At 40.5% G+C, this 27442-nt stretch overlaps 1 protein-coding gene across 1 annotated transcript in view; it reads right to left on the minus strand.

Moving 5' to 3' along the window:
- The window catches only part of ITGA8 (integrin subunit alpha 8), a 175697-nt gene that overhangs the window by 124844 nt on the left and 23411 nt on the right, over window positions 1-27442 (minus strand). The window contains 8 exon segments of the mRNA XM_084781250.1: window positions 1841-1897; window positions 3223-3266; window positions 7669-7713; window positions 8187-8312; window positions 8996-9041; window positions 10240-10301; window positions 16317-16440; window positions 19284-19384. Of these exon segments, the coding sequence (XP_084637376.1) occupies window positions 1841-1897; window positions 3223-3266; window positions 7669-7713; window positions 8187-8312; window positions 8996-9041; window positions 10240-10301; window positions 16317-16440; window positions 19284-19384 (605 nt within the window).

The following is a 27442-nucleotide window of genomic DNA, read 5'->3' on the forward strand; positions in this document are numbered from 1 at the left end:
GTATAGGAAGAAGAGAGGCAGAAGCCAGGCTCACCTGCTCTGGTCAACAGGGTAGGGCCTGGGAGCAGCAAGTCTCCTGTCCCTGGGAAGGAGGTTTTGAGAGCTCACCCTTGGGTACATTGTACACCATCTGCAACAGAACAGGACTGTCCTGCAGGTCCATATTCTGGGGTCTTTTTGCTTTTGAGTCTTACCATCTACTGTGCTATAGAAACCTGACTTACTGGCTAGCAATGAAGGAAGCTATGAGTCCCAAACACTAAACACATCCTGGGGTTCTTTCTTTCCTGCCATCCTTGACAATACTCATAGAGAAGCAAGAAACCCAACCTGAATTTTTTCATGTCTCAATATCTTGCCAGAAAGTTCTGGATGCTAAGGGAGGTGTTCGATTTGCTCTCTTCAGCAGCCCCCCCCCCCCCGCCGTCCCACATACACACATGCATACTCAAATACACCATTGACAGGAGGCTCTGCCTTTTATTGAGGATTTCCAGGAACTGACACCAAAGGACCTCTTTGCCATTCCCAGCTATTCCCAGTATTCAATGCTAGCTCTACCTGAGGGTGTCACTTGTCGCCAGTAATTACTCACTAAGACCTTGGTCCTATTGGTTTTGTTGTGGGTGAGTGGGTGTGTATGTATTGTTTTGTTTTGGTTTGATTTTTGTTTTAATTTGTTTTGTTTTGTTTTGTTTTGTTTTTTCCTTGAAAGACAGAAAGCTAGTGGGAGTGCATGCATGAAGTCGGGTGGGTAGGGAGGTAGGGAGGACTTTCAAGGAGTTGGGAGCGGGGAAAGAATATGATCAAAATATTATATGAAAAACATTATGTGAAAAATTAAAGTAATAAATAAATAATTTTTAAAGACCCCGAGTTATTGTTTTCATGATCTCAATTAAGTCTTAGTTTTAAACACATTAAATAGTGGTCATGGGGTTATACCAAGCAGTGTATGGAGTTCTTTCTCTGCTAACACCTTCAAAGACCAGAGTGCATGCTGAGCCTGAAGGCTCATGCCCCCTACCCTAGCATATGAGAGACAGAGGAGAGGGGACTATGTGTTACATAGTGAGACTACTAAAAACAAATAGGGGCTAGAGGTGAGCTCAGGGTAACCTGAGCTAGTAGCTCATATGTGCAAGGACCCATGTTTCACCCTCAGCCCTACAAAGAGGAAAAAAAGGAGCTCAAAGCAGGCTGCTAGTGTCAAATTCAGTGTGCACTTAATTTTGTAGGTGAGTATGGCAAAAAGAAAAGCCTTAAAACAAGAGAGTTCTACACTACCACTCACAGGAGCTGTCACACCTTTTACCCTCGGTTCTGACTTATTTCTTGCTTGCTTATAGCCACAGCAGCCGTCAGAAGCCTCAGATTTGCCCAGCTTTTTCCCTTGTGAAAGCCTGCACAGTCTCCGCCACAGGCTCTATGTTGGGCACGGCTGCCGTAGAGGCTGCCAGCCTTTGCACTGCCTCCACCATATTATAGTGCTGTTTTCTTTTCTTCAAATCATTGATGACCGTCTGAAGTTGAACCAACAGCCACATGTTGCTCCTTCCACACCCAGCTGCTTGAGGGCTAAGAGTGATTAGGTACACCATTGTGTCTGGCGTTCATCATTCCCTGAGTGATCGAGCACGTGATATGAACATATGTTTTTTGCATTTAAATGTCTTTCTCTTAGGCTGGGCATAGTGGTGTGAATCTGTGATCTCAGTACTGGGCGTGGTGAGGCAGGAAGATTGTCATGAGTTCAAGACCAACCTGGGCTGTAGAATGAGCTCCAAGATAGTCTGGATGAGACTCTGTGTCAAGACAACAACAACCGAAAAGTCTTTACCTGTTCACCAGTGAAATTCTGAATGAAGGTCATGTCTGTGGAGTTAATGATGGAGACCTGAAAATGCAGAAGTGAGAGAGTGCGTCAGCGGCAGAATCAGAGAAGTGGCTCGGAAACAAATTGCAAGTTAAATCATTTAAATTTCTCATGAAGCATAACAGTTGGTTAGGCCCCCAAGCATGATCTTAGTAAAAGACAATTAAACTTTTTTTAAAAAAGAGCATGCTTATGATTCTAGTAAGGAGAAATAATTAAATGCAAGGATATGGGCAATGGTTTGCATGTTGGACAGTTAATTTGTCTGAGCGTTATTTTGTTCTAAACAAATATGTGTACATGATATGTACTTATGCTATTATGAGGACTGATAAATGACTCTTTGGGATATCCACACAAAAAAGAAAATGTCACTTTTAATTCTATTTAGCCAAATACAAACTTACAAATTGTATATTGTCTAGATTATACTTTATTTTAATTTTTTGAGGCAAGGATTCACTTACAGCTTAAGGTGACCCAGAAATTCCTGTGTGGCCTAGGTTGACCTCAGATTCTGGTGGTAGCATAATAGCACCATCATGCTGTCTTAAATCCTTGGGCAACTACATGCATATGTTTGCGTGGGCACAGTCTAACATGTGTGAGTGTACATGTGGAAGCCAGAGGTCAACATCAAGTGCCGATCCTCAGGAGACACCTACTTAGTGCTTTGAGTCAGAATCTCTCTTTGACTGGAGCCTTGACAGTTGAGCTAAGCAGACTAGCCAGAAAGTTCCAAGGGTCCGCCTGTCTCCACCTCCCTATTGCTGGGATTACCATGTCTGGCTTTTGAACATGGCATCTGAGAATCACATTTGGTCTTTGCACTTGCACAACAGTAAACACTTAACAGAAGGAGCTATCTCTCTCATCCTGTCAGCCCTTTTGTGTGGTCTTCGTGCAAACCTTTTTTCTTCCTTCATGGTAACCAGCTATGATGGGCTTAAACAGTATCCATCTCCAACCTGACATTTCAGAATGTGGACTTGTTTAAAATACCTTTGTAGGGGGATGCATTAGGGACCTGGAAACAAGCTTATATTTTAGGTATTGTCTAAATGCAGTGACATGTGGCTTTGTGAAGGAGAAAATACAAATATGGGAGGATTTTTGTGTGTTCTTTATAATTAAGACTTTGCAGAAAAAAATTAGGCTTCACAAGGATCACCAGAAATCAGGCAATTGGTGTAGTTTCACTTGTGTCTTTTGGGGTTGAGTAGGCAATCATCACACTCCTGCAGCAGCAACTCAGTAGTAAAGGACATTTTTAAATGGCCTAAAGTTAGATGGGGAAAACATTTCAGAACACATAGGACATGTCTGGACTACATGTTAGTACTCACATATCCAAAGTTCTGCGCTCCTCTTGGAATCCCAGCAACCAATTCTGGGGATGAGAAGAGTCATTTAGAGGGGAACAACATGCTAATTAATTAATTAGTGTGTTTATATATGTGCGTCCATGTGTGTAGGGGGTGCACATGTATGCAGGTGACAAAAAGGACAGAGTAGAGCCTTGGGTGGCTTTTCTTCAGGAGATATCCATCTTGTATTTTTGAGGAAGGGTTTCTCACTGGGACTTAGTGCTTATGTAATTATTTCAGCTTGCGTGGCTGGCCAGTGAGTACAAAGATCTGTCTGCTTCTGCCTCCCCCACTCTGGAATTACAAGCACAAGCCACCACATTTTCTATTTTAGATGGGGTCTGAGGGTTGAACCTGGGTCCTTATGCTTGCATGAGTTGTGCTTTACCAACAGAGTCATCTCTCCAGCTCCCAGTATATTTAGCTAGTTAGCAGTCAAATGGTAAAGACAATAACACTTTATAAATGACTAATGTAGAGGGTAAAGATGGCGCCTTGCAAATGGTGATGTAATGTTACCACTGGAAATAGGGTTTGCGGTTGCTTTCTGTTGGATGTTTCTTTACGGATGACAGAAAACAAACAAGCAAAATCACACTTTGAGCTGTTGCAATTTGCATACTAGACAGCATACCCCTCTGCCTTTTAGAACATCCTCCTGTCTTTGCAGGTCTGCATGTGACTTAAAGGTAAACCTTTCACTAAGGCTTTGCTAACTTCTGTTATGAGGACATCTTTTATACTGCCACAGGCCACAAAGGTGCATCTGTAGAGGTTCAATATGATGAGGTCCATCTGTGGACCAGGCAGCAGGCCAAGGATTCCATCTTATGCATACACATGGAGAGTTCATAAAATTATTATTTTTCTTCTACTTGTTCTTCTTTGTCTTGTTATCTATCTATCTATCTATCTATCTATCTATCTATCTATCATCTATCTATTGGTGTGCATATGTGTGTGTGTGTGTGTGTGTGTGTGTGTGTGTGTGTGTGTGGATTGGGAATGTGCACAGCCATGAGTATGTATATGTAAGACAAAAGTTGATATCTACTATAATCTTCTATAATTTTCCACTTTAGTTATTGGAGACAAGGTCCCTCACTGAACCTGGAGCTCATCATTCAATTTAGACTTTGGTCATTGAGCCCCAAGGAGCCCCATCTCTGCACCTGGTGCTGGAATTACAGATTCTTGCTGCACCTGCCTGTTTTACATGGGTGATGGGGGTTCGGACTCAAGTCTTCACTCTTACGCAGCAGGCATTTGCTCACAGAACCACCTCTCTCGACTCTCAAGTTCTCTTCCATGGAGCTCCCCAGCTTGTCTTATTGATAATGAGCATGAATGGCCATAGATTCTTAATGGTCTAATGAGATGTTTGAGATGTCTTTGATGATGCTTTTATTTTACAAATCTTCAATTCACATAAAGTCTAGGTATTTTTGAAATCCAAGAAAGTTACTGTTATGTTGATAAAATGGTTATAAACCTGCACTCATTTCCTTGGGTGGGGAATGAGTGTTATTTTGGAGAGCTATGAAAAATAATACCATGTTATGAAAGAAAGCCATTCAACATACTTTATAATCTTCATTGAACCATTAAGCCAATAATTGTAAGATGAGAATTTTTTAAAGCCACTAATCATTCATACCTGTCTCTGATGGCCTCTAAGCTACTGATTCTTTCTATAGCTAATTGCTGTACTGTTTTATCAACATATAGAATGACATTATTTAATCCTTGCAAGGATCTTATGAACCTATATTTTAGAAATAAAGAAATGGAAGCCAAAACATTAGATAGTTTGTCTCTCAGGTCTTTTAGTTAGTAACAATGGCTCCTAACCCTCTGGGGTTAGTGAAACGCCAATGGTCTGGATTCAAGGTCTGTGCCTTTTGCTACTACAACATGCTGTACTTATTGTTCTATTTTTGAGGCATGGTCTTTCTGTGTAGCCCTGGCTATCCTGCATCTTGGTACGTAGATGAGGCTGGCCTTGAACACATAGAGATCCACCCGCATCTGGGATTAAAGGAGTATGCCACCATGCTTGGATTAATGTACTTGAAATTAACTCAAATTCTACCTATCAAGATACTTATTTTTAATCTTTTATGAGCAAAATATTGTCTACTCTTTAGAATGTGGACAAATAACAATAAAACATAGACCTTATGTTCAGTAAACTAGATGTAAACATAGCTAGGAAAGAAAAGTAATGGGAAAAAAAGGTTTCATTAAGAATTAGCCTTTATTTAAAAGAAAAGCATTCTTCAAAAGAAATCTGGTTATTTTAAGCTTTCACTAAACTGCAAAAACAATTTATAGTGAAAATTTCCTTGTACGTGTGAATATGAAACTACTAAGAGATCTGATATATTCCATAAAGAAGGCCATATTTTATTTGTGCTTAAACATCTGTGCATTACTCAAACTCATGTAATAGGAAAAAGACAGCTAATGTTTCAATGAATCAAGATGGAAAATAGTAAATATTGCCTGACAGTTGACTCACTCAGTCAATATTACTAGTTAAGTAAAAGCCTATCTGGTTTTCCTATGAATATAGCATGTATTTTTTATGCACTGTTCAGAATGATAGTTCAGGGCATATGGTTTTTATGTTATCCAGAAATAAGCAAATTAGAATCAGAGATTCTATTTTGTGATATCCTTAAAATTACTGTCAGTCAAGTCAGAATGGAGACAAATAGCAATGAGACATAGACCTTATATTCAAGAACCAGATGTCAGCATAAAAATATGATGTATCATGCTATTATTCCCAATAAAATTTAAATGATATGAGCAGTGTGGTTTCTTTTTTGTTTTAGATTGTTTTTGCTCTTCGTCTTAAATATTTTATAATTTCTGCCCCGTGTATTTTGCAAACTTCTAGAGCTCCGTGATCCATAAGCCCCAGTGTGAGCTGCGTCCTGCCTCCTTTTCTCTAACCCAACCCCAATAGGCATCAAAGTACAAAAGTCTGGCCAGTCAGATGAATTCATTTTATATGAGTTAGCTTGAAGAAATTATCCCTTAGTCCACAGCTTCCTTCATTCTTCTTGGTCCTTACCAGTGGAAGTCCTTTATCCTATGCTTAATACTTTACACTAGCACTGGTCACAATGTTTAGGCAAGTGTGGTGGTTTGAATAAGCATGGCCTGCAGAAAGTTATGTGTTTGAATGTTTGGCCCATAGGGAGTGGCCCTATTAGAAAGTGTGACCTTGTTGAAGTAGGTGTGGCCTTGTTGAAGTAGGTGTGGCCTTGCTGGAGGAAGTGTGTCACTGTGGGGGCGGGCTTTGAGATCTCCTATCCTCAGGCTCTTCCCAAGGGGAAGACAGTCACCTGCTGCCTGAGGATCAAGATGCAAGCTCTTTCTCTAGCACCATGTCTCCCTGAACGCTGTCACGTTTCCCGCCATTAATGAACTAAACCTCTGAGCTTTAAGCCAGCCCCAGTTAAATGTTTTCCTTTATAAGAATTATGCTGGTCATGTGTGTCTTCTCAGCAATAAAACTCCAAGACAGCAGATGCTCTGTATCTGTCAGACCTATAGTGTATAATCTCTGAAATTAAGGGCAATTTGTTTACTTCTGCATCCTCAGCACTTAGCAGATCCTGGCACATGGTAGGTACACAAAAAGTCTGTAGCAAATGAGTGGGTGGCAAAGATCTTAAAGGACCAGGAAAATGAGATGACACAGGCGTTTATAGACAGAAGCTGAAAAAGGAGTTGAGAAAATGACATTTGAAAACTGGCCTAAAAATTCAAATACTGTGGGAAGACATAGATGGATATAGGACTAGAGGTTTGGAAACAGGATGCACAATGAATGCTGTCTGTGACACTGGGGATTAGTCTATTCTGATTTGTGGGGCTGGGCGTGTCTAATGGAGAAAGGGAAATGATGTTGCCATGTTGGGGTGGAGTCGGGGGCAGAGGACACCTGTGATTGCCAGGCTATAAATTACGAGTGAAACGTCTTGATTTCACACTGGACTGTTATGCAGGTGTGGCTGTTGTCTAAGTCGCTTAATCATCTGTCTGGTTTCCATTCATGTTCCTGGGCAGCTTTCCCCACACTTACTTGCTTAGTTCGACTTCATAGGAATTGGAGTTTTTGTTTTGTTTGTTTAGGTTTTTGAGGCAGGGTTTCTGGAACCCACTCTGTAAACCAGGCTGTGGAACTGGTTCTTATGAAATTTGTTGAAACAAAATGCTGTGTCGATGTGTATATATTTTCTACAAAATGTTATCACACACACACACATACACACATACACACACATATACTCACATTCCACCTATATAAATCTTTGTATAGCAAATCAATCATATTTACAGTAAGACTTCTATGTCATTTTTTTATTCCCTAAGCTTTTAAAATGATGTAAGTTCAGTAATGTCTCTGACCTTGCTGCGAGTCCCCAGTGAATTCTCCGGCAGCCACCGAATATCCTATATTAAAGAAAAGAAACAAATGAATTGCATTTGATAAGGAATGAGTTCTATCTAGAAAAAAATGAAACTGGAATCATGATACTATTTTCCCCAGAAACCTGTACAAACATGAGAAAAGTGAAAGGGTCTCTGAGAGGAAGAATAATAGCAGCAGTAAGAAATTTTTGCAACAAATTCCCAGCTATAAAGAAGATCTGCCACATGGATCCTCAGCAGAAACATGGCCCCCAAAATTCAGATTTTCAGGTCAGCATTCAGAGCCCGAGTTCATAGCGCTCTGTAAATGCAAGAGGTGGCTGTCACACTTTAAAAGCTGCAAATTTGTCACCATCAAAATAATATGAAAAAAAAAAAAGCTTCCAAAGGCTACCAGGTATCACCAGACTAAGTCGGGACAAAAAAAATTGCATGTGCATTTAATTTGCTTGCCTCTTGAGAAACTACAGATAATCTAGAGCAATGGTTCTTACCAAGGTAGCTGTCATCGTAGGAAGCTGGAGCCACATCTGTCTGCTTTTCTCCTGCCAGTTTTCTTAGAATATCCTTGAATGAGTAATTTGCAATGATATCTGCTACGCTGACAGTGATCACCTGACCTGTGTTTGGACAAATTAATACATCATCTGAATAGGTGCAAGCGACGGGGTCTTGTTCCGCAAACCTGGACCCACAGAACACATTTTTGACTGCTATTGAGGACTTGGTCCCTACCTGCCTCCAGAACTGACAGGCTGGGTATAACAAACTACCGAGTTTGTTATTGCTGGGTAGAATTTTCTGTTCTAGTAGAAGGCCAGAGATGAGTGGCTATGCTTTATCCATTCTTCCTGTACCTTAACATATACACACCCACTCTGCCTTCAAATGATAAATGCATGAAGAAATAAGGATGTTCGCAAGTGAAGTTTATGTTTAAATTTGTATTCTAGAGTTGGGGATGGAGTTCATTTCATAGACTGCCTACATGCCATGCATGAAGCCCCGGGTTCAATCCCCAGCCCAACGTGAAACTGAGCAGGAAGTAGGGAGTCACATTCCTTTAATCCCAGCATCTAATACAAAACCTGGCATAATTTTAATAAATTCTTGGTAAAGAATGAGTAGTAGGATGCTTTAGAAATAGCATTTATGTAACAAAATGCAAATTGTGATGATGCTTCAATTAAGAAAGTGAGCGCAGGGGGTTGTAGTGCCCCTTGCGAAAATCCAACGTTTGATGCTGCATCTGCTCCCTGTGTTAGTAACAACAGGCCTGCTTTCCCGCCGATACAGACCATACCTTGCCAGTAGAAGCTTCCAGGTCCTCCCACTATAAGGTCTCCATTCTGCAAAACAGAAGCATCAGGGGAACATGTGGACAAGAAGCCAAGTGTTTTAAAGGGCGCAGAGTCTTTACTAACAAGCATTGCTCCAACAATTTGTTTCTCGTAAAACTACACTTAAAGAGATCCCTATATCTGAGGCCTGAAGGTCGTTTTCTTTCCTTCTTTGCTTCCAATTACTTTGTGTGTTCTGTTAAATAATTTTAATCTGACTCAGGCCCTTTGACTCGGCTCCCTTGAGAACATATAAATTCTGGGTAGGGGGCACTGGAACTGAGCAAGGCATTGAGTTTGAGGCTTAACTGGCATGGTCCTTGGGACACCTTAGCAACAACAGCAAAGAATTAATTTCAATTATTTTCAAGGCAACAATAATGTCTTCTTTTAAAAAAAAATTATAGCTATGGCCAGCAAGGTGAGTCAGTGGGCAAAGGCGCTTGCAATCCAGCCTACGAAGCGAAATTTGATTCTTGCGACTCATGTGGTAGGAAAGAACTGAGTCCCCAAAGTTGTTTTCTGAGCTCCCTTACACAATAAAATAAAGTATTGTAAAATAGTTTTTAAAAGAAATCTGTAAACCTACACCCTTTCAAAAGGAAAAGCAAAAAAAAAAAAAAAAAAAAAAAAAAAACCCACCAGATTAGCAAATGCAATCTGTAACTCGCAGAAAAGTATCAAAGCAGGCCATCATAGAAAAATGCAATGAAACAGAGCATGTGTTTATAAAATTTCCCCACACTAATTTCAAAAGCACAGAATCATTTTCCTTCATATGTACATCAAATGCTCCTTGCCTTCCATGGGGATATGTAAATTTTAATATGAATATTAAATCAAAGCAGCCGATTAGAGCTGAGCGATAAAGTGAGTGATGGATTTATAGATTCTTATGATCTTTTTTAGAAATAACTTCTTGAGATTTGCATTCAAAAATGATTATTGCCAGTGGTGGGGAGGAAGCGCTTCTTCCTCTCATGTGCTTTCCCATACTCTTGTCATGTGCATACATTTATATAGAAATGGTGATCAGGAAAACAAAACAGAAAACTTCAAGAAGTTGCCAGATATGATGCACTCCCAAAGCCTCTCTGCTTAGTTCTGTTTGGGGGTTGGGGATGGGGATGAAAGACAGAAAACAATGCAGCAGTAGCAATGACAAGAAAACTCATCCCGTACCACAGGCTGAGACCATAAGATTCACCTTATAGAAGTCCAGACTAAAGCCTGCTTGGCAGTAACCTTGGCCTTCAGGATCAGCATTGCCTGGAAAGAACAAAACACACACCTGTTATGTCGTCATTTCTGGGAAATATTGTAGTAAGCAGTACGGTTTATTCCGTTGTTTCCCCGATATACCCTTGAATTAGAGAGACCACTTTGTGCTTGAATTTTAAAGTGCATTTTGGGAAATATTGCCTATGTTTCCATGTATTTTCTGATCCTGAATATTGCAATTCAGGTTGCAGCGAGATCAGCTTGAAGCTTTATGATATTGGGTCTGTGGAGCCCAGGACACACAAGCCATTCTCCAGTTGGGGAACACGTGCAAGGATGGGTTTATGTTGGGGTGTACACCCATATTCACTTCCAGAATAAAACCTCCAATTTCTCACTGTGTCCCCAAATGTCCATGTGACAGTAATGCCTACTTAGCCCATAACTGACGAGTCTGCCACGTCTACAGTGACAATGTGAGAAGATCGTTGGGTGCATTCTTTCTACAGAGAATGCTGGGAAAGATTTCCATTTCATTCTTCATGTAGCTCAGGCTGGCCTCAGACTCTCTATGTAGCTGAAGCTAAGCTTGCACTTCTGAACCTCCTGGCTGCACCGCCAGAGTGCTGGAATTGCAAGTGTCAACGACTCCTGGCAGTTGCTGGAGTGCTGGAACCATGACTGCCAGGCAAGTACTCTACCAACTGACCTACATCTCCAGTGGTTTAGTAGGAACATCATTTTAAATTATATTAGGCGAATTTGAAAATTGTATTTCTAATTCTAGTGATCTCACGAGGACAAGGCAACACTAATGTCGGCAGAAGAGATGCCCTCCAATAATGGTTTATTTTCTATTCTCTCTGCTAACTGAAGAGCCACTGAGGCCCTGTCATACTGTTTTATAAACTATAGGCTTTATAATGATCATATGGACTCCAAGGATATCATTATCAAAAACCGCAGATCATTAAGATCACACATTTACTCTCTATAACCTGCACTTTGCACGAGGTCCTACACCTTCTAACATACGTGAGCAATAGTCAAAATGTGGGTAAATTGGGGATCTCAGCCATTATGTAGTTAGATAAGAACATGCTAAGAATCACACATTTCTTACCAAGGATATAATTCAACCAATACTACAATGAGACAGTAAGAAAAGGGCAAACACTGCTGCAGGAAATTCTGGCAGGCCGGGCACGCCTCTGTTTCGGAATGTCTGAAATGGATCTGCTCCTTGTGGCTTTCTAGAGCACTGCCCATTTTCTTTCTTTCAGCCAGGTCACAGTTTTAGCTTCTCCTTATGAATTCTGTGCAGACTCCCTTCCTTCCGATTTGCTTGGGGTTTTGTTGTTGTTTGTTTGTTTGTTTGTTTGCTGAGAGAGGATTTCATGCAGCCCAGGCTGCTCTGGAGCCCACCATGTGGCAGAGAACGGCCTTGAGCTCCCAATCTTCCTGCCTCTACCTCCCAGTCCTGGGATTGCAGACACACATCACTGCTCCTGATCTTACTACCTTTATGTTTAAAATACTTATATCAGGACACTAGCCCAAGGGGCGTGTCCCATGAAAGTCTTCACTCACCCGGAAAGTGGGACAAAGGGGACATCCTATTGGGACTCTAGATGAGAGAAGCATGGGAGAATGGGGAAATAGAAGGATCCAGAGGTCCTAGAAACCTATAAGAAGAACATTATGATGGGCAGATCTGGGCCCAGGGGCCCTGCTCAAACTATGGTACCAGCCAAGGACAATATGTGCAGTAAACATCGAGCCCTGGCCCAGATCTATCCAATGGACAGGAAATTCTCCACAGTTGAGTGGAGAGGGGGGACTGACTTTCACATGAACTCTGGTGCCCCATATTTGACCATGTCCCCTAGATGGGGAGGCCTGGTGGCACTCAGAGGAAGGATAGCAGGCTACCTAGAAGAGACTTGATACCCTATGAGCATATACAGGGGGAAAAGGTCTCCCTCAGTCAAAGTCATAGGGGAGGGGAATAAGGGGAAAATGGGAGGGAGGGAGGAATGGGAGGATACAAGAGATGGGCTAACAATTGAGATGTAATATGAATAAATTAATAAAATATATTAAAAATAAAATACTTACTAACCCCATACAATGTTTTTCCACCAAATTTGTTCCTTCATCTACAACCATATGTTAGGGTTGACGGTTATGAATTTTATAATGTTTCCTAAAAGCTCATCTTTTTTCAATTTCACCTACATAACTTCAATTTTATGGAGTTCTAATTTTCTAGAAATCCAGTGGTATGAAATTGATATATGTTCAGAAATATACACGAATGAATCATATAGCCTAGGAGAACCCATGTGGATCGCATTGATTATATTTAAGAAATGATTTATGAACACACAAGCCTTCTTTTGAAATTGGTTCTTTATTTTTAATACTGTAAATTAATTATTCAGGAGGGAAGAAACCTGACCATTCTTTACTTTAAATCAGGCCACTGAAAAAAATAAAGAGTCTCTAACTGAAAACAAGTCATTGAGAAAATAATCAGCTTTCAGTGTTTGTTTTAAGTAACAGTTAGAGAAGACTGTGGGTTCTTTCCCTACAAGTCTGGTTCCCTTTTCTCATTGATTTATAATTTATGAAGCCCAAAGGAGCTTTTCTTCCTGGAACCTCGGAGTGTCTGTAAACATTACACTCACATTATAAACTCAGGAATCTAGGGTGGACGGCAGGGGGAGGCATTCGTTTTCTTTCACTGCCAATGGTTAATTGCGGGAGTGAAACTGAAGGGCTGTGAGAGCCTCCCTCACCTGAATTGTGAATGGCCATAGAGCAGAAGGCATACCATTCAGAAGAACGAGCAGGCTGCCGCCCACATTGTTCATGGTGCCCCCAGGTCTGTGCTGTGGAAGTAATATAGGACACTTCTTTCAGATCTCTTTTGAAAAAGATACTGCTGACATTCCTGCCCTGTGATATTGACCATATGCTCATGAACAAGCAGGCTTTGTGTTAGTGGGCTGTGAGCTTCTCAGCCATGACAGCAAGCCAGATCTCTGAGTGTTGAGGAGAAAGTGTGAATCTATGAAAAGTGTAGGTATGCCCTACGGCCAACAGCTCCTAGTGAACTGTTGCCCTGCTCCACCTGAGCTTGGTTTCACATTGGCTCTGCATAGTTCTACCTGGGAAAATAAAAAGAGTAAAGAAATCAGCACGAGGCTGTGCCCACAGAGCTCAAAATTCTTGGGTACTATCATTTATAGTTTTTAAAAAAATGGGTCACTCTCATGCTGAAACAGGGACCTCACAGGCTGAGATTGTGAGTCTTATCCAGGCCCTAGGGTCACAAGGACACAAGGCGTAAGGGCAGAATGAGACGTAGTGACAGATACCACAGGTTAACTTCAGACAGCCAGAAAATCCCAAGTCTTCGGAGTTAATGGCTATATGAAGGATGCCATCATTTGCTGTTGTAAGGAAGCATCTCCAGCAAATCAGGAAGAATAGAATATTGATAAGAAAGCTAGCATTGAATTTCTTCGGTGTAATAATGTTGGCCTCTTACCCAGTGTGGATTACGGCCACTTCCCAGCTGTTACTAGTGTTGGCAATTCTTCCTGTCCCCACTCCAAATGTCCTCTGCTAGAAACCCCTTCCTGTCACCTTTCCTGAAGAGTTTCTCTTCTTCCTGTCTCACCAGACTCAGGCTACTCCCTCACCTCTTTAACTGAATAGATACATAATTATTTATTTATGTAACATTTTCTACTTAATATTGTATTGTGAGTTTATTTGTTTTGTTTTGTTCCCTCTCTCTCCAGCTAGGATGTGGATTCTTTGGACAAGATTAGTTTGCTTTCTCTAGTTTCTTGACACACTCCGTCCATACAGAATACTTGGTGCCAATGTGTTCAGTGAACATGAATGAATAATTGTATGAATAATCGAGTCTCATTATCAACAAAGAATCTTAATTTTAAAGCTGTTTTAAGATAAAGTACTTAATATCAGACTATTTATCCAGCTCACACCTCAGAAATCACACTCCGTTTCCTGCCAAAATCCTCATGAAAAAACTCTTGCCTTTAAAAAGTTCAAGATTTATTTGAAGCTGTAAATCCCAGTGGCTTCTTTATGAACCCTTTAAGGTCCTTGATCCATTCTTTATCTTCACTATTTTATTCTGATATTTGCTTACCATCTTCCCCAAATTGATCTTGAAGCTAAAAATAAATAAGTATGCAAAAGAGAAAATTTTATTTGTAGTTTTGGGGACAATCTATAATAATTTAAGACTGAGCCTTTAAACAAAAAAAAATGTTCTAAAATAAGTTACTCTAATTTTCTCCTTAGTGACATTTTCCTCTCTACAATGTGTTCCCATTAGTTAAAAGAATAAAAGCTCCTTTGTTGCTTATCCACAGCTCCCAGTGATCTTCCCAAAACTTAGAAAAATGGAGAAGTTTACAAAAGTAGATAATTGGTAATTAACTATCAGCCATGACTTCCCAAACTGAGCGTTGGTGTCCCTCAGACTGCACTCAGATGCTTGCTTTAAAGGCTACGTTGCACTGGTGTGGTGGAGTATGCATGCAGTCAGCACTGAGGAGGCTGAAGTATAAGGACCAGTAATTCGAGGCTAGCCTGGTCTACACAGCTAGTTCAAAGCCACCATAGAGATGTAGAAAGGATGCTGTCCTGGGAGAACCCTAGGACTGCCCGATGATATTGGACTCTAAGTGGACAGTCTTTTGAGAATCAAGGGGAGTCAACATTTAAACAAAAAGTTTATTGTGCAGATAACAAGGACACAGCTGCCAAACAAAGCAACAAAAATTAAGCATGAGGGCTGTGCAATGCTGCAGGCAAAAAAGACCCCAGTCTAATCATCCTATCTCATGTTACTGCTTCAATAGCAGCTGAAGAGGTGGCTTAGGGGTTAAGAGCACTAGCTGCTCTTCCAGAGGTCCTGAGTTCAATTCCTAGCAACCACATGGAGGCTCACAACCTCTGTAATAGAATCTGATGCCTTCTTCTGATGTGCATGAAGAGAGCATATTTGTACATATAATAAATAAGTAATAATATTTTAAAAATTAAATAAAACCTGACTTTTATTTTATTTTTTCTATCAATATATTTTTATTTAATTAACTTATTCAGATTATATCTCAATTGTTATCCCATCGCTTGTATCCTCCCCCTTCTTCCCTCCCTCCTGCTTTCATGCTTTTCCCCTCCCTTATGCCTGTGGCCAAGGAGGACCTCCTCCCCCACTTTATGATCATAGGCTATCAAGTCTCATCTTGGTAGCCTGCTTATCCTTTCTCTGAATGCCACTAGGCCTCTCCACCAAGGGGAAGCGAAAACCTGAATTTTAAATACAGAAGAGACAGTAGCAGAGCACACATTATGTGTACTTGTTGCCAAGGCTGATGAATCAGGGTCCATCCCTAAGATCCACATAGTGGAAGGAGAGAACCAACCTTTATTGTCTGACTTCTACACATGTGCTATGGCATGTATGTGTATACACAGATGCAAAATAAATGTTAAAAATAAAAAAGCGTATTTTTGAATGAGAATGGCTTCCATAGGCTCATATATTTGGGCGCTTGGTTCTCGAGTTGGTGGGACTGTTTGGGAAGGATTAGGAGGTGTGGCCTTGTTGGAGAAGGAGTTGTCAGTGGGGCTGGGCTTTGAGGTCTCAAAACCACAGCCTTCTCAGTTAGACATCGAGTTCTCTCAGCTTCCTACTTGAGGATCAGCTGCAAACTCTCAGCTACTGCTCCAGCACCAGGCCTTCCTGCCTGCGGTCACAGTACCCACCGAGACAGGCATGGACTCGTCCTCTGAAACTGTAAGCCCTGAGAAACTCTTCTTTTGCAAGTTGCCTTGCTCAGGGTGTCTTAGTTGTTTACAAAAGTAACTAAGACGTAAATAAATATAGATCAGTAGAATTCTTGATCTCCTCTTAAATAGTAGAATCTTGGGCATCCTTTCTTACCACTCTCAAGCTTGAAGGCTTTCAAGTGAAGATTTTCTTTCTTTCAAGGAATAAAAACAACTTACTGTTCCGGCAAGGAGAGTGCTCAGCATAAGCGCTGAAATTCTGAATTGCTACATAGCATGTGCCAACCGGGTCCTTTGCTGGGTTAGGTTTAAGAGTCCTCCAGTGATACAAAGGGGCACAGGCCTGTGGATACCAAAGGCAAGAAATACACTTTTGACGTAGGCTTTGCAGACAATAGCTTGATTTGATTTGTTAACTTGTAGTCTCCCACTGTACCACCCTGAACGTGCCAGATCTGGTCTGACTTGTTGAACAGGGTAACTAAATTTATGCATAATCATCTTAAATTGTTAAGTGAACTACTTGGCCCCCCCTGAGTGTTCAAACTTCCAAAGATAATTTTTAATGTTAATTCACTGAAAAAGTTGTACAAACTCTACATAAACAAAGAGATGATCCGATCTCAAGGTAGAAATTTTAATTAAATAAAAAGTAAACTGGCAAAAGAGAAGTCTTTCCTAAAAGCCAAGAACTCACATTTTCTATTCACTCTTTAAAAAATGGGGGTGGGGGATGGGTTGCCCATATATCAGCAAATAGCTTTCAAATAGCGAATGAATTAACAGTATGTCTTAACATAACTCATCTCTTCTTTTGTCTGGATATTAATATTTGAAAACAACTTTTGAATCAATGAATTCGGGCAGGTTTATACATCTTTGTTCTGTGGACTGCCTTAGTTTATCACTAAGGCTGCATCGTATACATTTTTAAACAATGATTGCTATGTAGGCAGGCTGCCTCCTCCTCATTGCAGTTTTTATTCATGGAATTTATTCATGGAATGTAATGATTTTTATTCATGGAAAAACTGGTGGTCAAAGAGCATTGAGGATCAGCAAACATTCAAAGGGCACATGCTAAACACACACACACACACACACACACACACACACACACACACACACACCTAAGATATTGCAACCCGGTGGGAAATAACCCAACACTCTAACTCTGCTTGCTAAATTTATTCTGATAAATTCCAGTGACCACAGATAACCTTAATGATGGAGATGAATTACCCTAGTTATCCCATAAATACATGTTCAATTCTAGATTGGCAGGGAAAAAATCCTTCAGGTTATAAGTGAAACATCCCATACTTGTTTCCAGGTAAACTATAGAGCAATAACTTTAAGAAAGGTACACACCATGCAAACATTTATTCACACATTAAAGCCTTGCTTAGAATATACTTAACTGCTGCCACACTAAACATGAAGCTTTGCTTGTAAAATCTCCTTAACAAATAAATGCGTGTCTAATGAAATTAAGTCCATGGCCTCTATAGAAGCTTAAACACAATTGTATATCAGATTATTATGAATTAGCTCTTGCATCTCGCAGTTTATGGTATGTAATTTGTCATACCAGATACTGATTTGATGACTAACATACATGGCCTAATTTTAGGACTCTAGTGAAATAAAAAACAGTCATGTTAAATTATGTCTTGTGATGCCATTTCAAGTAATATATTAGGGTGAAATGAGAGAACTGCCTTCAAATTAGCTTGCTCAATATCAGGAGGTTTACCAGCAAGAATTAATTTAGGCAATAATAAGAAAAGTATCCCTCATTCATGGTACAATCTGGTTTCTTCTTTTAATTAATCTGTTTTAAAACTTGAACATTATACACTCAAATTAATCAGACCCAAAGTCTATACATCTCAATGAACAGTCAGAGCAGCTGCTGTGGAGCATCACATTGGGGTTTGCATTTTGACTACTAAGTGTATTTTTAGGCCCTTACCTACCACCAAAAATGAAAAAGCTGTGGCAGAATTAGAACTAGAAAAACGATTAGATTTATATCTTCTTTCATGATTCATGTCCAACACCTGCATTGAGTCCTCCCACAAACTAAAACAAAAACAAAACTCCAGATCTATTAAAAGTCCTTCATCTCTCAATAGTTTGGGCACATGTAATTCTTTACAACAATAAAAGAATAAAAGCAAAATTACAGCATTTGGAGGCTGAGCAATTCCAACCTGAAAGTGAGGTTGCTTTTTGGCAGTGGTGGCACACCTAAAACTCCTTAACTTTACCTCCTGTGTTGAAGGGGTTTACCCCCCCCCTCAACCTCCCATTCCCCCCTCACCCCCCATCCCCCCTCCCACCTGTAATCCCAGCACTCTGGAGTCAGAGACAGGCAGTTCTCTGTAAATTTGGGGCCAGCCAGCCTGGTCTAACAGAGCTAGTTGCAGGATATCCAGAAATACACAAAGGAACCCTGTCTTGAATACCCAAGGGGGGAAAGTGGGATTGCTTACTTTAAAACTCTTTAATAAATTCAGAAATATCATCAGTTGGTAGTTTTTCAAGCTCTTACTATTAAGAAAGACTTTCCCTCTTCAAAAAAGGAAACCACAACAGATTAATGTTCTAACGCCCTGCAGTGGTATCCCTAGACTTACCTTTCTCTGGTTCAATTTTAAGTAGCCTTTAAATCGATCTTAAGCAATGAAGTATTAACCCTATTCAAGATGTAGCTTTTAATCGTCCATCTTTCCTAGTAATTTTTAAAGTGTTTGAAAATATCTGAATTTGGGGACAGGGGGATGGGGCTTCAATTCCTATAGCTTTGAGCACATTAAAAAGAAAATAGATTCTTTAATTTCAGTCACTGAGCATCTGGTTTTACGCACTACACTTCTTTAAGCTGCCAGTAAGTCTATCAATGTGTCCTTCTGGAAAAGCATTTGTGTTACCAGGCATCAAGCTGTGTGATGCACAAGGCAAACTTTCACACACACATCCACCCTCTGTACTCACCCCAGCCCTCCGTACTCACCCCCACCCCCACGCTGGAACCCTACACACACACACGCACACACACACACACACACACACACACACACACAGGAACCCTCCATACTCACACACCCCACCCCCTTCCAGAACCCTCCATAATTCCTGCCCCAACCCTCTTTACTCCTCCTCCCAAGCCTCCATACTCACCACAACTTTTCCTTTGTGAGCTCTCACTGTTGCTCCAAACCATTGGTTTGATTTAAATTCTATAGGTTCTTTGGTTCCATTAACTCTGATTTTCCTGTTGTCTGACAAGAAGGATGTATTACGAATAGTTTACAAAGTGTGGTAGCCAATTAAAATATAGAACAGTACAGTTATACATTAAGACACCAGATGAATGGATGCCAATCTTTCTTAGACCTGTCTAAAAAGTTGAGGAGGTGAAAATATTTCCAAGGGCAAAACTTATCCTGATACTAAAGCCAAACAAGGACCCCATGAGAAAAGAAACCTATGCCATCATTTCATATGTGTAGACAACAGCATTGCCAATGTTCAGTCTTCCTTTGTGTTAAAAACTCTCGGTAAATTAGGGAGGGCACAATGGCAGCCATGTTCCCAAGCCTATAGTTAATACCATTCTCCATGAAGGAACTTAAAACCTCACATCTAGGACCAGAGCCTAGGAAGCATACCCTGTCCCTTAGCTTAGTTATGTGTGTCTGGGTCTGTCTGCTTGTCTGTCTGCACACATGTGAACAGTGTCCACAGGGGCTGGAAGGGAGTGTCAGAGCCCCTGGAACTGGAGTTAAAGCAGTTGTGAGCTTCCCCACGTGGGAGTTGGAAATTAAACCTGGGTCTTCTGCAAATGCAGGAAGTAGATTTAACTGCTGAGCCATCACCAAAGACCCCACTCTGTCCACATATATGCATCATAATATTAGAAATATATAGTGTTATAAGAGAAGAAAATGAAAGAAAAGGCATTGAAATCAGAAAGGACTTAAACTAATTCTCTGTGCAGATAATGTGGAAAACCCCAAATGCTCCAGAAAACAAACAAAACCCCCAAAAGCAAAACCATAAAATATTAGAAATTGCAGAATACAAAATTAGCAAACAAAAAGCAAAGGGCTAGGGTTGTAGCTAAAAGAGTGTTGTTTTGAATGTGTAAAGCTTCAGGCTATATTATTAGCACATGCATGCATGTGTGCGCGCACGCACACACACACACACACACACACACACACACACACACACACACACGAAAGAAGGAAAGATAAAGAAAAAGAAGTCAGAACTGACTACGGTGGCATGAACCTTTAGTTTATTCCCCTGCAAAGCTGAAGCAGGGGGATTGTGAGATTGATGCAGCTTATGGTACATAGAACTTAAAAACTACTTTGATCTACATAAGGAGATTCTTTCAACATCCACAAAAATATCAGTAGCATTATTATATACTAACAATGAACTATCTCTGAATGAATTAAAGCAAATTCCATAAAATATTGTTGAAAGAAACTGGCAAAGATACAAAATCAGTAGACAAGATAGCCCGTGTTCCTGCATTGGAAGAATTTCTATTGTTAAAGTGTCCGTGATGCTCAATGTGATTACAGCCTTGATTCAATCCCTAAAAAATTCTAATGATGTTCTTCAATCAAAAAAGGTCATACTGAGTCACAAAGACCTCCACATAGCCAAAGCAGCCATTAGCAAATGAACAAACCTGAAGACATTGCTCTACTTAACTTTAAAGTAGAATCCATTGAATAATTATAGAAATAAAAATACCATCACACTGGCATTAGAAACGGGCACAGGGGCCAGTGGGCCAGGACAGAGACCACAGAGATACAGAGATAACCTCACACATTTTTCAGTTTATCCAGCTGAGCTTCCACAAAGGGGTTAAGAACATACAACAACAGAGACTAGATAGTACTTCAATAAATGTTTGAAACAACTAGATACACACTCACAGAAGAAATAAATCAGGCCCTTCTCTCACACAAACCCACATACAAAGCCCACTCAAAATGGATTACAACTGTAAACTACTAGGAGAATAGAGAGGGAAAAGCTTATGGCATTGGAATCAGCAGGGATCTTTTTTTTTTTTTCTTTTTTGGACACGACCCCTGAAGCACAAGCAACAAAGTAAAAATAGACAATGGGATTGTAGCAAAGTAGAGTGAAGAGACAATCTATGGAGTTGAAGAAAGTATTTGCAATCCACATATCGGATAAGGTAATACTTCACCTGGATAAAAATTCAAATATCTCGTTATCAAGACAGCAGTGATGCCCATTAAAAACTGAATAAAGAACTTGACCAGGTTCTCAATGGAAGACACAAAAGTGGCATGCAGGTAAATAAAAATGTATGTGTTCAGCACAGTGATTATCAGGGAAACGAAAATTCAAACCACAGCGAGACATCGGTTTACCCCAGAGGAAAAAGGTTATAACTAAAAAAACTAAAACAAATTCTGGTGAGAATGTGAGAAAAGGACCCTTAACACCAGATGAGTGTGGATGTACACTGGTCCACCTGCCATGGAAAAGAGTATTTGCAAGAACTACCCTATGATCCAGAAACCTGCTTCCAATGTCTATATCCAAAGTACGCTGACCAGACAGCCATATTCTGTGTTCAGTATGGCATTGCTCACAATAGCAAATATATGGAGTCTTCTTTAGTGTGCACCAGCAGACTGAATGAATAAAAATGTGATTCAAAACCACAGTGGATTATTTGACCTGATAAAAGGAGGAAATCCTATCCTTTGCAACAATATGGGTGAATCTGTATAAACTAATGTCAGTCACACACACACACACACACACACACACACACACACACACACACACAGTACATTAGCACAGTTGTGGGTATAATATAAAGAAACCAAACTTACAGAAGCACATGGTACAGTGGTGTTTGTCAGGGGGTATTGAGAAGGTGTTGGTCAAAAGGTGACAAGTTGTAGCTAGCGGGCATACATTCTAAATATTTATCCTACAGTGTGTTGCCAATGGTTTTTTTAAATGGTTTATTATATACAGACCATTCTAAGAGAAGAGATTTAAATGGTATTATCAACAGAAAAATGTTAACGATACTAGTTTATCATTGTGGTTTGAATGAGAAGTATCCCTCATAGGCTCATGTATTTGAACACTTGGTGTCCACTTGGTGGCACTGTTTGTGAGGTTATAAGACCTGCAGGAGGTCTGTATATACTCAAGGTCTCCAGCCTTGCTGGAGAAGGAAGGTCCCTGAGGGAAGGCCTTGAGGACTTACAGCTTTATCCTTCCAGCTCTCCTACTCTGCTCCCTGTCTGTGGAGGAAACCTAGTCAGTCAAGTTAGTGCTCCTGCTCTCATACAGACCCCATCATGAAGGACCCTGCTCTTCTGGAAGCATGAGCCAAAAGAAACCATCTCCTTGAAGTTGTTTCTAGTTATAGAGTTTTATCACAGCGACATTTAAGTAACTAATACAGTGATAGATGCATCAAACAGTTTGATTGAGGTACTCTACAGCAATACAGCTATAAAAGTATCACATCATTATAGATATATGTGTGTGTGTGTACATATAGTTTGACTTGCCTTTAAATATATTTGAAAACTATATTTTAATACAGCGTGTGAATGTCTCTTTAAGTCTAAGTTGGAAATATGGCTCAGTTGTAGAGTGCTTGCCTAGCACACATGAGACCTAGGGTTGATTCCCAGCTCTGATAAAAAGACAGCTTGCATGAGAATGGCTTTCATTATACACACACAAGATGAAAATATGTATAAGGCATCTCACAACTTAAAGGAAGCTTTCCTTACATTTCACACTTCAAGATACTTCCACCTTCTACATAATGTGGGCTCCAAGCATCTTGATATACACATCAATTATTCCTGATAGAAATTAGATCATTGTCACTGCTTTGAAGAAAGCTGAATCATTTTCAGCAGTAAAATATGTAAGATTTTCCATGGAGACTATACTGATTGCCCAGACACTAAAAATGCTTGCTACCCACCAGAGGACAAGAGGCCAATTCCCAGCATCCACTTGTGCAACTCACAACAATCTGTCTTTAACCTCAGTTCCAGGGCATCCACTGTTGTCTTCTGGACTCCTTGGTCACCCATGCACACAGGCAATAAACACACACACACACACACACACACACACACACACACACACACACATACACACACGTATCACATCACATCATCAAAATAAATCTTAAAAAAAAAACAAAACAAAAAACAAAAAAGAACTTCTCCCTGGCCAGATAAGCACAAAGGTTCTCAGCCGGCATCAGAAACCAGCATGAAGAGATGCCTAGGGCATGGCATTTAAGCCAGTAACTTGTGTCTACACCACCACTGAAGATAATGCCCCAACATAGTTTTCCACTCCCTTGGCAGGTCTCAGACCCACAGAGGCTAGACAGGGGAAAACTCAGCCCAAGTATAACTCACGTCAGGTCCTAATCAAAAGTGAGGATCTTTCCTTTCACTCTTGGTAATTGTCAACTTACTTGCCATGTGATTTCACCTGCCCTGCCCCAGCAAGATGCTCTATGATAACAGCTAAGGAATTCCTAAGGATCTTTGTCCTAAGCCATCTTATCTGCATGTGTTTCCCCTCATACAGATTTTGTTTTTCTTCCTTGTCTCTCAAATAAATACATTACAAAATAAAGTTGTAAGTCCTATTAGGTAAGGCCAAAATAAACACCTAATTAAGACTTCAGCTGAGTTTACTTAATGACTGCAGACATTTTTTAAGAAAGAATAATGTATTCAATCTGAATCTAAAATTTACACTGTGACATGTTAGTAGAAAATCGTGAATTTCCTTTTCAAAAATCTTAGCTTTGATGTTTCTGGAGTTTTTTGAAAAGACAAGTTCTGGAAGTTTTCACCTCAAACGCACACAACTGGCAAAGAATTAGAGCATCTTGCAGCTTAAAGCCTGAAATGGAATTTATAAACACAGTCATTTATGTCTAGGCAGCAGCGGTGACCAAACACTCAAAGCCAAGGGATTTTGCCTCCACCAACTGGGTGATTTTGGCTGATTCGTTCAAACTTTGGGAGTACTCCATCTTTCTGTTTGAGGCTGATCTACCAGTTTTTAGGTGATCAAAAGTCATCACGGTCACAAGCAAGAGTTGGCATGAAATATACTTATAAACTGGAAGTAGAATCGTCTAACAATCTGACTAAATTATTGCTTATAATCTTTGAAAAAGATCTAATTAGAAACTCAGAAAGTCAACCTACATCCAAGAATTGGTAAGGACCTCATAGACACACAAGCATAATGGGCTATTATTAGTGATTTGTGGGGCTCGGAAATAAAGTGTGCGACACCTCACGGAGTTGCCAATGTGGCTTTGATTAAGCACGAGGAGAAAGTGCTGGAGTGGCTTTGAAACTTCTAACCTAGTAAAAAGCCAGGGAAAGGAGACTGGCAACTCAAATATTTGTAGTTAAAAGAGATCCCCAAAGGATTTAAGAAAATCAGGCTTCTGTAAGGAAGGAAGGAAGTTATGAGGAAAATAATTCCAGTTCCAATCCTGGCTTTGTTTTGTGGGACTTAATGGTGTGAGTCTGAGTGGCTCTTTTTTTTTTTTTTTCTACTATAGGTTGAGCTAGTGCTACCCTTTCCAAGAGAGCAAGCTGTAGTTATTTGGGGAAAACAGCCTTTTCTGGCTGAAGGATACCAAGAATGAGTTTTGTTCACTCCATTTCCAACCTAAGTTGTGTAATAGAGAGGATTCCTCCTGCGTCCCTCTCAACTTCCCCTGATCTGTTCTGATGTGGCTGTGTTCTTCTTTCATCAATCCTGATTATACATAAGTCGTCTTTTAAAAATTCTGTCGGGGGTCCACAGACTGACAGCAAGGTCTCACTGCTGAAGACAACGCCCACACAGCTCAGTGAACATGGAGAGGTCGAGTTGGTGCCCACATAGATCCTTCACCCCCATGTTCTAGTGGAAACGTACACTGCAGGCTCCCAAAAGAGAAAAGTAAATAACAACCCAGCCAGAAAACTTCTGATCTACAATCTGTCCCACCTGCAAAATATGCTATGCTAACGACAGTGCAAACCTTGTGGGAGGTAACCACTAAGGTCAGATAGAACCCATACCTGCTTGGGTGACCAAGAACCTGAGACTAGATAGCCCGGTGCCTAGAGTAAAACCAAATGCTACTGTTCTTAAAATAAAAAGAAAGTAGTAGTCAAATGACTCCTAGTGGTCTTCTGCTACACTCATAGATCAGAGCCTTATTCTGCCACCATCAGAGAGGCTTCTGCAGTAAAGGGGAACAAACACAGAGACTCACAGGCAGGAATTGTGCAGAAGGAGTGGATGAGGACAAGATATGAAGGACACCAGGAGAACAAGGCACTCTTAAACAACTGTGCAGAGCTCACATGAGCTCACAGAGACTGAAACAGCAAGTACAGGCTTACATGGGTCTGCAGCAGATCCTCGGCATATGCACTATAGCTTTCAGCTCAGTAGTTTTCATATGCACTATAGCTTTCAGTTCAGTACTTTCATGGAACTTCTGATTGTGTGAACGAGTGGCTCACTGATTCTTGTACTTTCTCTTGGGACCCTTCTATTTTTCTATTGGCCTGGCTTGTCCAACTTCAATATGATGGGTTTTATTTTTCTCGTTATATTTTATATTTTGTTTAAAAAATTCTGATTGGGGCTGGTGAGGTGGCTCAGTGGGAAAGGTGCTGCTGGTCACACAAGTCTGAGCCCATTAACTTAAGCCCTGGAGTCAACATAAAGGCAGAACAAAGGAACTTACTGCAAAAGGTTGTCCTCTCACTTCCACTCATGTGCCCACATACACACTATACAACAAGAATGTAATTAAAACAGTGAGACAAATAAAAATAAAAATTCTGTTTCACAAGGAAAAACACCACAAGTTTGAACAATAAGTAAGCAAGTGTACTGAGCAGGCAGGTCTCAAAAGACAAAGGAAAGATGGCCAATGAGCCTTCGAAAAACAATTCTACATCTTTAACCACAAGAGAACAGCAAATTAAAACTGCACTGAGATTTCATGTCACACCAGCCAGAATGGCTGTCATGAGGATAAGAGATGACCGGCTGGCAAGGACACAGTGAAATGAAGCCCACTTACACTCTTGGTGGGTGTGTAAAATGGCTCAGCTGCTATGGAAATCAGCTGCCACAGGATCCAGCGGTACCCATCCTGGGTGTTTACCAAAAGGGTTCTAAATCAGCATTTCATAGAGATACTTGTACATCTCTGTTTATAGATGAGTTATTCACAATGGCCTAGATAAGGGCAGCCTGGATGTGTACCAACAGGTAAGTGGATAAACAAAATGTGGCAAATTTACACAATGAAGTCTATTGACTTGGAGAGCAAAATTATCTTCTTTTCAGGGAAATGGGTGGAACTGGAAACCATCACGCCAAGTGAAAAACAAAATAAAGAACAAAAACACATCCCCAGGACTTTCCAATGATTGAGAAGCTCAGTGGAGATTTGACCAGAGGGAAACAGAGCGAGTCTGTTACTTTCTAGCGGCGGCAGCGGACGGACTCATGGGATACAGCAGTGGCAGATGTGGTCCTCAGCCAGCCTAGCAGCTCCCAGTGTCCTCCTGACAGCTGTATCTATGGTCCTCAAATTCCTAGATTCCTTGATCCATGGATGCTGCCTTCTTCCCAGGGCTCAAAAGACTCTCAGAGGCTGTAGTGAATTCTTCCCTGACCATCGCAGACAAAGTGCGCTCTGTTTTCTTCCCCAGAGCCAAACCATAACCCTCACTGCTGCACCAAGGACAAGGCAGAGTATTTAGCACAGGCTTCATGTCCTCCAGGGCAGAAGAAAGGTACCTGATCACCCCAGGTGCCCAGAGCATAGTCCTCTGCACAGACCTGAAAAAGAGCACTCCATCTTAGCAACTTTCTAACAGATTTACAAGTGACAGGTGCAATGAAGTCCAAAGTTAGATAGGAAACACTTTTCAAGTGACTGCATGCAATTTAAAGTTTTCTAAGTGGCAGGAGACTATTTACAAAGTTAATAAATCAGTGAAATTCTACGTGATTTTTTTCTCAAGAGAAGCAACAATACAATTAATATTTAAAGAACTCAACAAGCAAAATAGGAAAGCCATATGCAAATGGGAATCTTTGTATACTGCTGATGGGAATATAAGCTAATTCACTCACATGGAAATCAGAATGGGGATTCCTCCAAATTCTGAGAGTGCATCTATCATATGACCAAGTTTGCACCCTCGTAGGTATTCACCCTAAGAACTACAGGCCAGTGC

This window comes from Acomys minous, assembly GCF_964271855.1.
Source record: "Acomys minous genome assembly, chromosome: 5".
NCBI lineage: Eukaryota > Metazoa > Chordata > Mammalia > Rodentia > Muridae > Acomys > Acomys minous.